This window comes from Myotis yumanensis, unplaced genomic scaffold (genome assembly GCF_028538775.1).
Source record: "Myotis yumanensis isolate MYYU_CA2020_CCGP unplaced genomic scaffold, mMyoYum1.0.hap1 SCAF_7, whole genome shotgun sequence".
NCBI lineage: Eukaryota > Metazoa > Chordata > Mammalia > Chiroptera > Vespertilionidae > Myotis > Myotis yumanensis.
In genome coordinates, this window is record NW_027223758.1 from 31,428,665 (window position 1) to 31,441,095 (window position 12,431).

Sequence of the window (12,431 nt, forward strand, 5' to 3'; positions counted from 1 at the left end):
TTTATCTAAAAACACTATAAAATGAAGTGGTGATCTGAATCCTGAATCTCTAGACTCTAGAATAAAAACTCATAAACAGGAGCAAGACATGTCTGCTGGTGGTAGAGCCAGAAAGGAAAAGATTAAAAAAACATCAAATCCCTTCTGCAAAGGCCACATCAGAAAACAGGGCAACTTTTTCAATGAAACAGTGGGGAAAGAAAGGGTGGGGAGTGGTGATTATTTTATATACAAAGTTGGGAACTATGGCAACTAAAGTAAAAAGAAAACAAGTCTGAAAAACAGACTACTGTGTAAGTCCAGGTTATGAAAATCCAGGGAAAGAAAAAAGTACCCTGAGTGAGTGGGTGGGTGGGGCAGATGGGACCAGGACTGAAGAGCCTGAGAAGTGAGCGAAGCTTAGGAGATGGTTCGGGGATGGGGGTAGGGGGCTGTTTATTGAGAGGAAACATTCTTAGAATCAGACACAGCATCCATGAGCGTGACAGAATGGAAAACTGGGGAAAGCAGCTACTTGTCCTAGCGACAAAAAGTACTTTGCACAGGCTCATTTCACCAGAAGCTGAAGCATGTTTTCACGTGGAGTCCCCAGGAGCCCACTAAAACAAAAAAACAACAAAACAAAAAAAACACGGAAGAGGCTGGTCAGACTCTGTCCTTTCCTTCAGGCAGATTGCCTACCTGGGCCTCTCAGCTACCTCACAGCAAGGTGGAGGGAGGGGAGGTGGCACTCCATGCATTTCTCTCAAGAAGCAGGCCGAGCTGAAGTAACAGGAAGAGCACAGACCAGAAGGCAAGGAGTCCCATGGGCTTACTGAGTGGTTTCTTCGTTCAAAGGAAAACATGGAGAGACTGAGGCATGATGACTAGAACTCTGGGCAAGTCCCTGAACCTCTCTGAGCCTCAGCCTTGTAATCTACCAAATGGGAACGACAGCTACTCCACATATCACTGTGAGTTAAGTCACAGGCACGAAATACATTTTACCAAGTGTCAGATACTTTGGAGCATCACATCCTGCCTACCACTAACATCACTATTCCTACCAGATCTCAGCCTAGTCCTAGGAAGTCACTGATTTCAACAATCCTGGTGCTGCAGGCCATGTGTTAGGCAAGAGATGAAACAGATCAGAAAATGAAAGTCCATGATTCCATATCACATTTCACAGGCCTATAGCCCAAACCCATAGCTAGACCAGACCACGTTTTTTTTTAGGTGATCTCTATCTAAAAAGCATCCTCTCCTTAAATCTGCGTGTACCTTATGGGACCAGCTTGAATGCCAACCTACTAACACTTGCCTGATCTCCCAGGTAACTTGCCTCTTCTGAGCAGCCAAGGCCCTAGTCTTATAATTTACCAAGGTGACTGAATTGGAGAAGGGAAACTGGTCAAACTTTTGTGGAATTACCAAACACTTGTCCTGAAATGACACTAATTCCTGGGCCCCAAAATGTCACTGGGGTTCGCCAGTCGGAGTAGGGGCTTACAGAGGACAGGTGATCCATGGAGCTTTAGCACAGGTCCACCTCACAGTGGTCCCGGTGGGTCCCCGAGCCAGCCTGTGGTGACTTCCCCAGTTTCAGGATGTATAATTGGAATAGACACATGCAGCAACTAGCAGAATCCCCAAACGAAATTTACAGGTTTTATTTTTAACAGATAGAAAAAAATGAACTTTACTTAAGTTTATAATTCCCTATTTTGGTATAATCGGACAGTTTCTATAAGATTAATGAGAGTTAAAAATTTAGCTTCCCAGAAGGGAAGAAAATAGCAAGACTGTTATTTGGAGGTTGTAAGGATTCGAGGTAAATTAACCTGGGAGAGTCCACTGGGTTCCAGGCACTATTTTAAAGGCTCATTATGTAAGCTGTCTCATCTCACTGGACACTGTTTTAGGGGTGGTAAACCTGAGAACAAGAAATAGGGTATCATTCTGCCTGAGGAGCAGGGAAAGGTGGGGAGGAGAGAGGCAGACTGAGAATCATTGCAAGCAGGGTCCTTGAGCTGTGTCTCCTAGGATGAAGGGAGGAGCAGAGCACAGTGGGGTGTGAGTTTGCAGCGAAGGACCCCAGTAATCTGGGGTAATCAGAAGAGAGCTGCAGTAGGAGATAGTCACAAATGAGGCTGGAGATGGAGCTGGAGTCAGGTCATGAGAAATGGTATCTGGCAGACAAAAGGATTTGAAGTTCAACTGGAAGACATGGGAAATAACTAAAAGTTCTTGATCTATTTTAGAGAAGATACTGCTTATTGAATCTAATAAATCATTGATTTTAAGACATACCATTTAAGTAAGATCGACAGGCTGCTGACAACACCATGTAGGCTATTGACTAAGCCGAGTTCTGACTTCAGAGATGTTAACATGTGAAAGAGTATTTCTGAGAATTGATGAAACAGTTCCCTCTGGAAGCATGAGGAGTTAGAGACGGAATACTCATCAGGAGGTTTTGAAAGCCCAAGAAGTGATGGCTGGCAAGGGAGGGGTGAAACGGGGATGGGAGAGAGGTCTTGGAGGTTTAGAATCAATAGAACTTAGTGACTTATCACATGTTATGAGATGGACATGAAGAATTCAGAGAGGACTCCAGCCAATTCTCTTCTTACTCCAAACCCCTACCTACTTAGATGATAATTATATCCCCTGTCACAGGTGAGAAAATTAAGCCTCAAAAGATTAAATAACTTACCTATGGTCTCATAGCCAGTGAGCCTGAATTCTAATTGTGAGCTCCACTATTGCCTCTTAGTGCCAGCAGCAGAATTTAACACCTACATGTTTTATTTCCACTTCGACCCAAGCTCCTTGTTAAGTAGACTCTTATGTATAGGATGTTGTCAAGGAGTTTAATGTTCATCCAGCCTGATTCAGGTTCATTTTTCAGTAGAGAACTAATTATGATTTTGACTTAAATATGCTGAGATGCTAGATCAGCATATGTATCACAGATCTTAAAAATGCTCAATCCATTTGACATAAAAATCCCATTCAAGCAATTTATTCTAAGTGAAGAGTACCAAAAAGACAAAAAAACAAAAACAAAATCCCCTACCACCCCTAGCAACAAAAAAGATACACCAACACCAAAAACAACCAGAACTGGTATTCCATACAGCACAGTAAAGGGGAAGCATTGGAAACAACTATCCAAGAGTAGTTAACAGTTAATTTATGATTACCACTTAGTTTAAGGCTTTAAAAGGCCAGTTATACTTCAACAAAATTTACTTAAATAAAAAGCCATGTCATAAGCAAGTTTAATGACAAGTTAAAAAAAAAGAATATAAAATTGTAATATTGGAGAAAACGGATTAGAAAGGAAACTAGAAAAATGAAGTTTGAAATTTGTTGACTACTGCCATCCCTGTTCTTGATTAGTTAAGAATTATACATTAACATATTTTAAAGAAGTGGCACAGCTAAAGATCTCAGTTCTGAGAAGCTGCTGAAGACAAGGACCCAGCGTAGCATGTCTTCCTAAGGAAAAGATGAGCATATAGACCAGGGGTTCTCAACCTGTGGGTCGCGACCCCTTTGGCGGTCGAACAACCCTTTCACAAGGGTCGCCTAAGACCATCCTGCATATCAGATATTTACATTATGATTCATAACAGTAGCAACATTACAGTTATGAAGTAGCAACGAAAATAATTTTATGGTTGGGTCACAACATGAGGAACTGGATTTAAAGGGCCAGAAGGTTGAGAACCACTGATATAGACCAACCTCTTGTCCCAGTCTCAATGACCTTGGGCTGTTACTTTAAGACAGTGATGGCGAACCTATGACACGCATGTCAGAGCTGACACGCGAACTCATTTTTTTGGTTGATTTTTCTTTGTTAAATGGCATTTAAATATATAAAATAAATATCAAAAACATAAATCTTTGTTTTACTATGGTGGCAAATATCAAATAATTTCTATATGTGACACGGCACCAGAGTTAAGTTAGGGTTTTTCAAAATGCTGACACGCCGAGCTCAAAAGGTTCGCCATCACTGCTGTAAGATGTTGGGGGTAGGGAGGTCCAGTGTCAACACATCAGGGTGTGTTCAAAGTACTTCTTAAGATTAGCCAATGTTATTGTGCACTAGAGAATGGACCCCTTAGGGTGGCTGCCAGAGAAACACAGTGTTTCACAGAAGCCAAGAGGCCAATAATGAACCCATAGGCCTAGAAGGACAAGGAGACAGCCAGGTCTGCGGTCATCATCCCCACTCTTACACCTCCATGGCCATGTGACCCTGGGCAAATGTCTAAGAGCCTATGAATAGGGCATGCAGCCATGTAAATTAAAGACATCCAGAATTTGAGTTACTAAATAGGGCTTCTGGCCATAAGGACCCCACAGGCCATATTGGAAGTAAAAATAAACTGATGTTCTATTAGGAAGCTAAGCTCTCCTAGAATTTTTACACACTATAAAAAGCCCTACCCAACGCAACCCCAATTAACCAAAGCTCTCAAGTAAGGGTTGTTTCAATCTCCTGGGGCTGGGATCTAAAATCCCCAGTGCACACAGAAGGAAGGCAGTTGGTTGGTAGCAAGAGAGAAGTCTGCCTGGTTGTCCCAACATTCAAAAACAGAACAGAAAGGAGGTAAAGGGTGCCTGGCAGCTGAGACATTTAGAGAAGGCACCGACAGAAATCAGCAGTGCCACAAATACTGAGCATATAGACCAGTGGTTCTCAACCTTGGCTGCACATTAGAATCACCTGGGAATCTTTTTAAAATCCTGATTTCTGGGCCTCATCCTCCGGAAATTCTGTTTCTTTGTTATGGGGTGGGGCCACAACATTAGTAACAAAGAAACAGAATTTCCGGAGGATGAGGCCCAGAAATCAGGATTTTAAAAAGATTCCCAGGTGATTCTAATGTGCAGCCAAGGTTGAGAACCACTGATATAGATCAACCTCTAGTCCAAGTCTCAATGACCTTGGGCTGTTACTATAAGATGGTGGGGTGATTACAGATCTTAAAAATGGTTTCGCACAGAAACCAATGGCTACTAAAAAAGGTTTCCCCAGGCAATATATAATTAAAATTAAATAATAGCCATTGGTTTCTGTGTGAAATATGCTTCTGCCCACTTAACGATCCAGAAGAACAGAACCACTCAGGACTTAAGCCACCTGTCCCAAGAGTGCAGCACAGCTGTTAGTGCCTCAGTTGTCTCACCTGTAGAATAGGGATAATTACAGTATTGACTTCCAAGGGTGGTTGTGGGGACTGAATCAGTTAACAGGTGTAAAACCTTCAGAACAGACCTGGCACACTGCAATCAGTGAGTTTTAGCTCTTATTAACAATGTGAAACTGGAACCAACACCTCCGGACTCCAAGTCAATACCAGTGTTCTACTGTATCCCATTAATTTCCAAGGCCCCTAATGCTGCCTTTTACCTATGTCACTGTCATGAAAGCCAAAGACCACCATTCAGCTCTCTGCCTTCACTGGGGGACTCCCTTAACCCTGAGACCACAAGCACAGCAGAGAACTCAGAGTTGCTTTCTAGTGCAGCGGCTGCCAACTGGTGGTCCGCAGACCACGTGGTCCTTGATGTCCGAAAGGTTGGCAACTGCTGTTCTAGAGGCCTGGGCACTGATGACCTGGTACTGAGCCCAAGGTTTCCCCAGGCAATCAACAGGCTGGGGCGAGTTTTCAGGCTGACAACCAATCCACTGCTAAGACCCTGGTCTCCCTCACCTCACTACACTCCCCGCCTCAGCTTACTAAAGTCTACTTCCTTCCCTGTTTCTCCTTGCCTCTATACTCCCATAGGGAACCTCTACTGTTTTCTGGGATACCCATCACTCCTGACCTTCCGCTGGGATCATTTGGGCATATGTCTTCTGCCCAAATGAGGAAACTTTGTGTTGCCTCTTGTAATACAGTGCCTGGCTCACAGTCATCACTGGGCATCGGTGCACAGACACGACTGCCTCCCAAAGGCCGAGATTCCCACCCATGTCAAGCCACCTAAAGGTATCCCAAGAGCAGCAAACATCAAATAACTGGTAAAGCAGAGCTACTGTTTACCAAGTTTGGATAAGCAAGGTTCCTCGCTTTCTAATTTGGCTTTATGAGCCTGGAGAGTTTGTCTTGTATTTTTGTTTATTTGTTTTGTCCTTAGGATCAGTGTGTACTTTAAGAGAAAGCACCAGAATTTCTGAGTTTTACACTGACCTCAAGGCTTGCCTGCTGTCTTCTCAGTGGTAGTAATCATGAATTTAGTTTTAGGTGCTTTAGCAAAGGAAACAAGGAGATAAAAATGAACTGTTGATGCCTTAGCTCCTTTTTGTAGAAAGTATTTAAAAGTTAAATAAAGACACCAATTCATTAACCAAATAATTTACAGGATTGCTAATCTGGTGTTTAAAAGCCTGGAGGCTCACCTGAATGCCACCACTAACTCCTTTGGGGCAAGGCCTGTGCTTTTATGGGCTTCAGTTTCCTTCCCTGTGAAACAGAAAGCCAGATCGACACCTAAGACCGCTATGGACTCTGCAGCTTCTGTTATCTACATCATGGTCTGGATAGGACTTGTTCCATGTATGTTCAGAGAGAAAAGGACAGACACAGAAGTCTATTAAACAAGGTTAGAGAAGACCAAGAACTGAATTTAAAAGTTGCCCTCTTCTTTTAGATATTGGATTATTTCTGTGTCAAAATAATTAGTTAAGACTACAGAAATGCCTCTGAGCGTTCACTAGAGAGTTGATACTAATGCTGGGGAAACACTATTCTCTATTTGGCCCAACTGTGAAATAAATGATTCCACCTTCTCTCTTCACTACCTACCCACATGTCCTAGGCTCCCTTCTTTCAGGCCCACCTTCTCTGCCAACTTCTGATTCTCATTCCTGTTAATTCTTTATAATATTCTGTAGGAAGCCCTTGTTAATGAGCCAACCTGCTTTTTCCTCCTGTGACCCGATTAGAATTTAAGTCTTCTACAGGTCCTCAAACTTTCCAAATTAAGTTCCTTTAGGACAAGTCCAGACCATTCATTAACCATGGTGAAGGAGGAGACAGTCTGAGAATGGAGTGAAGAGCTTGTAAAATACAGTGAACTAAATAACACTACAGGGACTCAGTAAAAGTATAGAGTACAGGCATACCTCATTTATTGTGCTTCCCTTTTTATTTTTAAACCAACTGAAGGCCCTCCAGCAGCAAAAAGATTCCGACTGGCTCTATTGTGATGACGTGAACCACACCTATGGAGGAGGTGTGCCTGCACATAGATTTGGTTCAACTGAGACCTTAAGGCAGATGAACCCTTTTTGTTCTCTTTCAAAATTACCCTAAATTGCTGAAGACTGGGAAAAGGTGGCTACAAAGGATTTTCTACTTAAATGACAGCTAAACCAGATTATCTCTAAGATACCTTCCAGCTCTAACATTCCTGAATATCAGTGTGTTGTAAAGTCAGCACCACAGGGCAGACAGAGTAAGACTGCTAAACTTTGGAAGCTGAAGCCAGGAAAATGGAGTAATTTGGGTATGTGTTCTCCACTTTAAATATTCATAGCAAAAAAGTGTTCTCCACTTTAATATTAATAGCAAAGGACAAATAAACAAAAAACCCTGGATGCCTATTTACTGCTTTCCAAATTAACACTTGACATGTAAATTTCAATGCGAGTTTCGTAAGTGGAGGCAATGTCACTTCACTGCTCCATCTCTGAGTCAAGAACATTACCTGACCCATAATAGAAGCTCATATATTAACACTCCAAACTACTGAAAGGAACATATTAAGTGACCTAAAGCAACATACTTCATTTCTATAGCTGTTTTAGTTCACAAAGGAAGAAAATACCAATGTTTCTGTCAACTAGGTGTTCCTAGGAAATGGGATGTGTTCCATGGTCAAACAAGTTTGGGAGACTTGAACAAGAACACTGCCCATCTCAAAGGGGATGATGGCAGAAGATTCAAAATACAGCCTAAATTTACTGAGGCGATGAGGTCCCCTTATCTGAGCACTTACTGACACGCCCAGGCTGCACAGCAACCCGATGTCATCTTAGGGATAAAGGAATGCTCCCCACAGCCTTGAAATAACTTGTCCCAAGTCCCATGCAATCAGTTCCGACAAGCCATGATAAAAGTGAGTTTAACTCCAAAGCCCATGGTATCAACCAGTTTACTGTGGAGTTGTGACAAATTCTCCAGGTGGGGGAAGTTTTAATAGTGTACAGTTGACTCTTGAACAAGGGCTTGAACTGTATATGCTGATTTTTTCAATAAATACTATAAATTTATTTTTTCTTACTTATGACTTTCTTAATAATATTTTCTTTTTTTTTCTAGTTTACTCTATTGTAAGCATCCTATATAATGAAGATAGAGTATGCAGATTGTCCCATCTGGGAGTTTGACCAGGGGGCGGGGCAGCAGCCTCTAGTACAGTATATAAAATACATCAGTAAGGCTTCTGGTCAACAGGAGGCTAATGACCAGACCACTCATTTCAGAGAAAGGGGTCTGAGAGTCAAGTGAAGAGTTTATAAAATACAGGTGAGCTAAAGGAATCTACTGGAAAATCTTTTCAAAACAAATATATCCACCCTGTGGGGAGCGTGTGCTTTTCGGGATGGGTGGGGCAGGGATGGGCATATAAAGCGAAAGCCTATTTTGAAAAAGGATCCCAGGTGATAGTGATAGTCATCATGTCCCTCAACCCACCGTCAAACAATGACTTGAAGTGGAACAGGGAGTTCTCCTGGGATGAGTCTGTAAGATCTTAAAGTCTGGCAAAAGTTCCAAACAAAATGCCCTATCCAAACCCACCCCAAATCCTCTCTATTCTTAAAGGTTCATCCTGGGGTGGGGAGGGCACCATTACCAATTTGAAAGGATCTAGGCCTTGAAGCAAGACAAATCTGGATTTACAGCACTTGATTTATAAAAAAGTTTGTAAAGAAAGCAGCAACTTCCCTTATAAACTGAGTAACCTTCATCATTGTTCATGTGTAATCATTAATTTCACCATTTATAGAAAGAGGAAGGACTTTTAAAATTATTACCTAAAGTCACTTCTGGAAGACCATTAGGACCTAGTTGGGAGAAAGATTAATAATCTCAGACCCTCCTAGCCCATGGCCCTCTCCTCTCTGAACACGAGCAAGATGTGTGAGTACTGAGAACCCAGGATGGACTCACTCCCTAACTGCAATGAAAACTCGGAAGCTAGGACTGCCTTCCCAAGGCAGGCAAAGCCCCCTGCCTCACTGAGCCCAGTCTTTCCGGTAAATAAAACCACTTCCATGCCAGCCTCTGAGGATTAAGAAACCGTTTAAGAATGTCAAGTGGGCGAAAAAGACGTTAGATATTGTGATGTGAGAGCTCTGGGCCCACCTGGGGGGTTAATTATTCCCCTGGCCCCAGAGGACTCGGCCAGAAAGCCAGCAGCTTGCTGGACTGCCCTGGGATGCCATGCCGGGCTGGCGGTCTCAGAGGAAAAGGAAGGGTAGGAAGCAAGAGTTTGGGGGGTGGAGCAGGGGGAGGGGGCTGTGAGGATATTTGGAACCAGGCAGGGAGGGGGCTTAGACAGTTCTTCCACCAACTCTGAACCCAACCCCCTCCCCTCCCCTCCCGATCTTAAAAGTACTAGTCGTTTCTTAATGGCTCGCACGTACTGAGCACTTATTGAGACAATGATTAGAACTTAGCGAGCGCTTGTTATGAAAATACCAGTTAACGTCCGTCCCAGGGACCATTCTAGGTCCCAGGCTGAGACGCGGGCCCCAACGCCAGGGCCCGGGGAGAGAGGAGGGTGTGTCTGGGCCCAGGGTGACAGGACCCAGTGGTCCCGAGGTCACTTCTGGCCGAGCCGCCCACAGCAGCGGGTCCAGGCCCCGCGCGGGCGGGCGGGCGGGACGGTCCCGGTCCGCAGGGCTCCTACCTTTGAGCGAGGTCTCCACCAGGCGCAGGTAAAGCTGCGAGTTCTTGTTGCCGTGGCTCATGCGCTGGGCTAGGCCGTTGCGCTGCAGGACACACTCCTCAAACTGCACCACGTTCTGGTGGCGCCGCTTGAGACTGGTCAGGGCCCAGAACTCCGCCAGCGCCAGCTCCACGTTTTCCGGGGCGTCGCAGCGGATCTTCTTGACCGCCACCCGGGCCCCGCTGCGCCCGGCCACGGCCTCGTAAACCACGCCGTAGCTGCCGCGCCCGATCTCGGCCACCAGGCTGTAGCGCGGCTGCGCGGACCCGCCGCCACCCTCGGGCCGCCGCCGAGCCAGGTAGGCCTCGCCGGGGGCTTCGGCCGCCACCGGATCCATGGCCTGGGCCGCAGCCACTGGCCTCAGCTTCGCGCTGGGCGCCCGCGGCACTGGGCTTCGCCTTTTCCTCTCGGGGCTTTGTGTACCTCGGCGGGCGCCGTCCGCCTCCCCCGTTTCCATGGCTGCGGGCGGCGGGGGGAGCAGCAACGGCGCTGCCCGGGCCCCCCCTGCCTCATCCCTCCGTCCGGCCCCGGGACGCGAAGGAGCGGGTGCTTGGGTTGAGACCTGCGGGTGAAAGAATCGGTTAAACGACCAGGCCGAGGCGCGGAGGCTGGGAGCGCAGACCCGAGGGCGCCCCACCTCCACCTCCTCCTCCTCCTCCGGCCGCCGCGGCCCCTTTAAGACAGAAGCCACCGCGGCTGCTGGAACCCGGGAGGGGAGGGGAAAGCGGGAAAGACGAAACCACAGGCCGTGGCTCAGAGGGGAACTGGAGAGAAAAGCAACACCCCCACCACCTTCCCAGTTAACTGATTGTCTAGGAGTAGGAAAAACAAGTTCTCGCAGACTTTACGAGTTATTAAAATCGCCTTAAGAAGCCACTCAGACTGTGGAAATCTTTTTTCCTGCCCGCCTCCCTGTGGGATCCCCCCTCCCTGCTTCCCGCCTAGCGTTCTCCAGCGTGTAAACCGTCCATTGAATTAAGTCCGAGCGGAGCCGAGCAGACCGACCCACGCCTCCAGGGCGGCGGGTGGAGAGCGTTGGCTTAAACTTTCGGCGGCCCTGCGTGCGCCAGGTCCGGGGCCCGGGGCCCTTCCCCGGGGCCCGAGGCGGTGGGGAGAGCTCCAGCCCCAGCACTTACTTTTCCTCCGCAGACCGCGTCCTTACCTGGCCGGAGCCCCTCCACTTCCGGACGGCCGGTTTCCCCCCAGGAGTCTCGGGCTGGGGATGGTGCGCTCCCGGCTGGGGCTGCCTTCGGTACCGAGCCGCGCGGGAGCCGATGGCCCGCGCCGGGCGTGCGCCGGAACCTGGTGCGGCCCCGGAGATTGCCGCGGCGCGCGCGGGGGAGAACCCGGCGTCCGGGCTCCCGCGGCTCTGCACGCGCTCGCGCCAGCTGGTCCCTTTACATAACCGCTTTACATAAGGCGCACCTCCGGCGGGCGCTCGGGCCAGCGGGGGCTCCTGGTGGCCCATGCCCCGGAGGCCAGCCAAGTACCGAGCCGAACGCTTTCTGCCGAGGTCGACGGAGCAGCCGCAGACGGGGCCCAATCACAGGCGAGAACAGCCAGACTCCAAACGTAGGCGCCAAATTCCCGCGATCCGCCGCGGCCCCGGGTCTCTGCTGCCGCCGCGCACGCACCGCAGCCTCCTCTCTCCGCCTGTACTGAGTGAGGAGGATCTGCACGCAGTAGGCGCGTAATAAATAAATACGAATTGGTTGACAGGATTGGTCGGTTTGGTGGATTTATAAAAGCTTCTTCCTGGGAACCTCCGGGCTAGGTTGGAATCGACACCCCGCCTCCAATTAATCCCTTTATCTTGGGTAAATCATTTCTCAGATTGGAGCCTCATTTTCCTCTTCTGCAAAATAGGTAGACTGAGCCTTACCTCCAGGGTTGCAAGGATTTTATAAATATTTTGTTCACTGCTTTGTACCCCAGTGCCTAGTAAATGCCCAATATTTGTTAACTGAATCTACAGATACTTATTAAATTCTTTTAATGTGCTAGGCTCCCTGTCTAAGTCGCTAAAGAGCAGCGAACAACAGTTTCTATCTTAATTGAGGTTCTGTGCCAGGTGAGACAAGTCAATTAGGTCACCTTGGCCAAGTTAATCAACTTTCTTGTGTCTCCATTCCTCATCTGTAAGATAACAATAATTGTAGGATTCACTGAGCTTGTACTATTAAAGCACTTAGAACAGGACAGGGCCTTGCACACAAAAAAATAGGTATTATTAAAGACACGATATAGCTTTTTACAAGAAGTGTAATGGAGAAAAAGAATGAGCTAAAGAGTTCCTGGGGATTGGAGACAGGCCATTGTGATAGTGTGATCACTTAAAGACTCTTATATGTAAAATTTCAAAGTTATGTATAAATTGCAAAAATAGTAAAGAATTCTCATGCATTTCAACCAGAATAACAAATTGTTATATTTTGCTACATTCTCATTATCACGTTTCTCTTGTGTAT

At 46.6% G+C, this 12,431-nt stretch overlaps 1 protein-coding gene across 1 annotated transcript in view; it reads right to left on the minus strand.

Annotated features, from left to right (window-relative positions):
• STK35 (serine/threonine kinase 35) overlaps window positions 1–11,557 on the minus strand; it is a 37,245-nt gene extending 25,688 nt beyond the window's left edge. Inside the window, exons 1-2 of the mRNA XM_070420053.1 lie at window positions 11,126–11,557; window positions 9,925–10,525 (exon numbers count right to left, since the gene is read on the minus strand). Of these exons, the coding sequence (XP_070276154.1) occupies window positions 9,925–10,525; window positions 11,126–11,431 (907 nt within the window). The 5' untranslated portion in view covers window positions 11,432–11,557. The remainder of the gene's footprint in view (window positions 1–9,924; window positions 10,526–11,125) is intronic.
• Window positions 11,558–12,431: the final 874 nt, after the last annotated feature.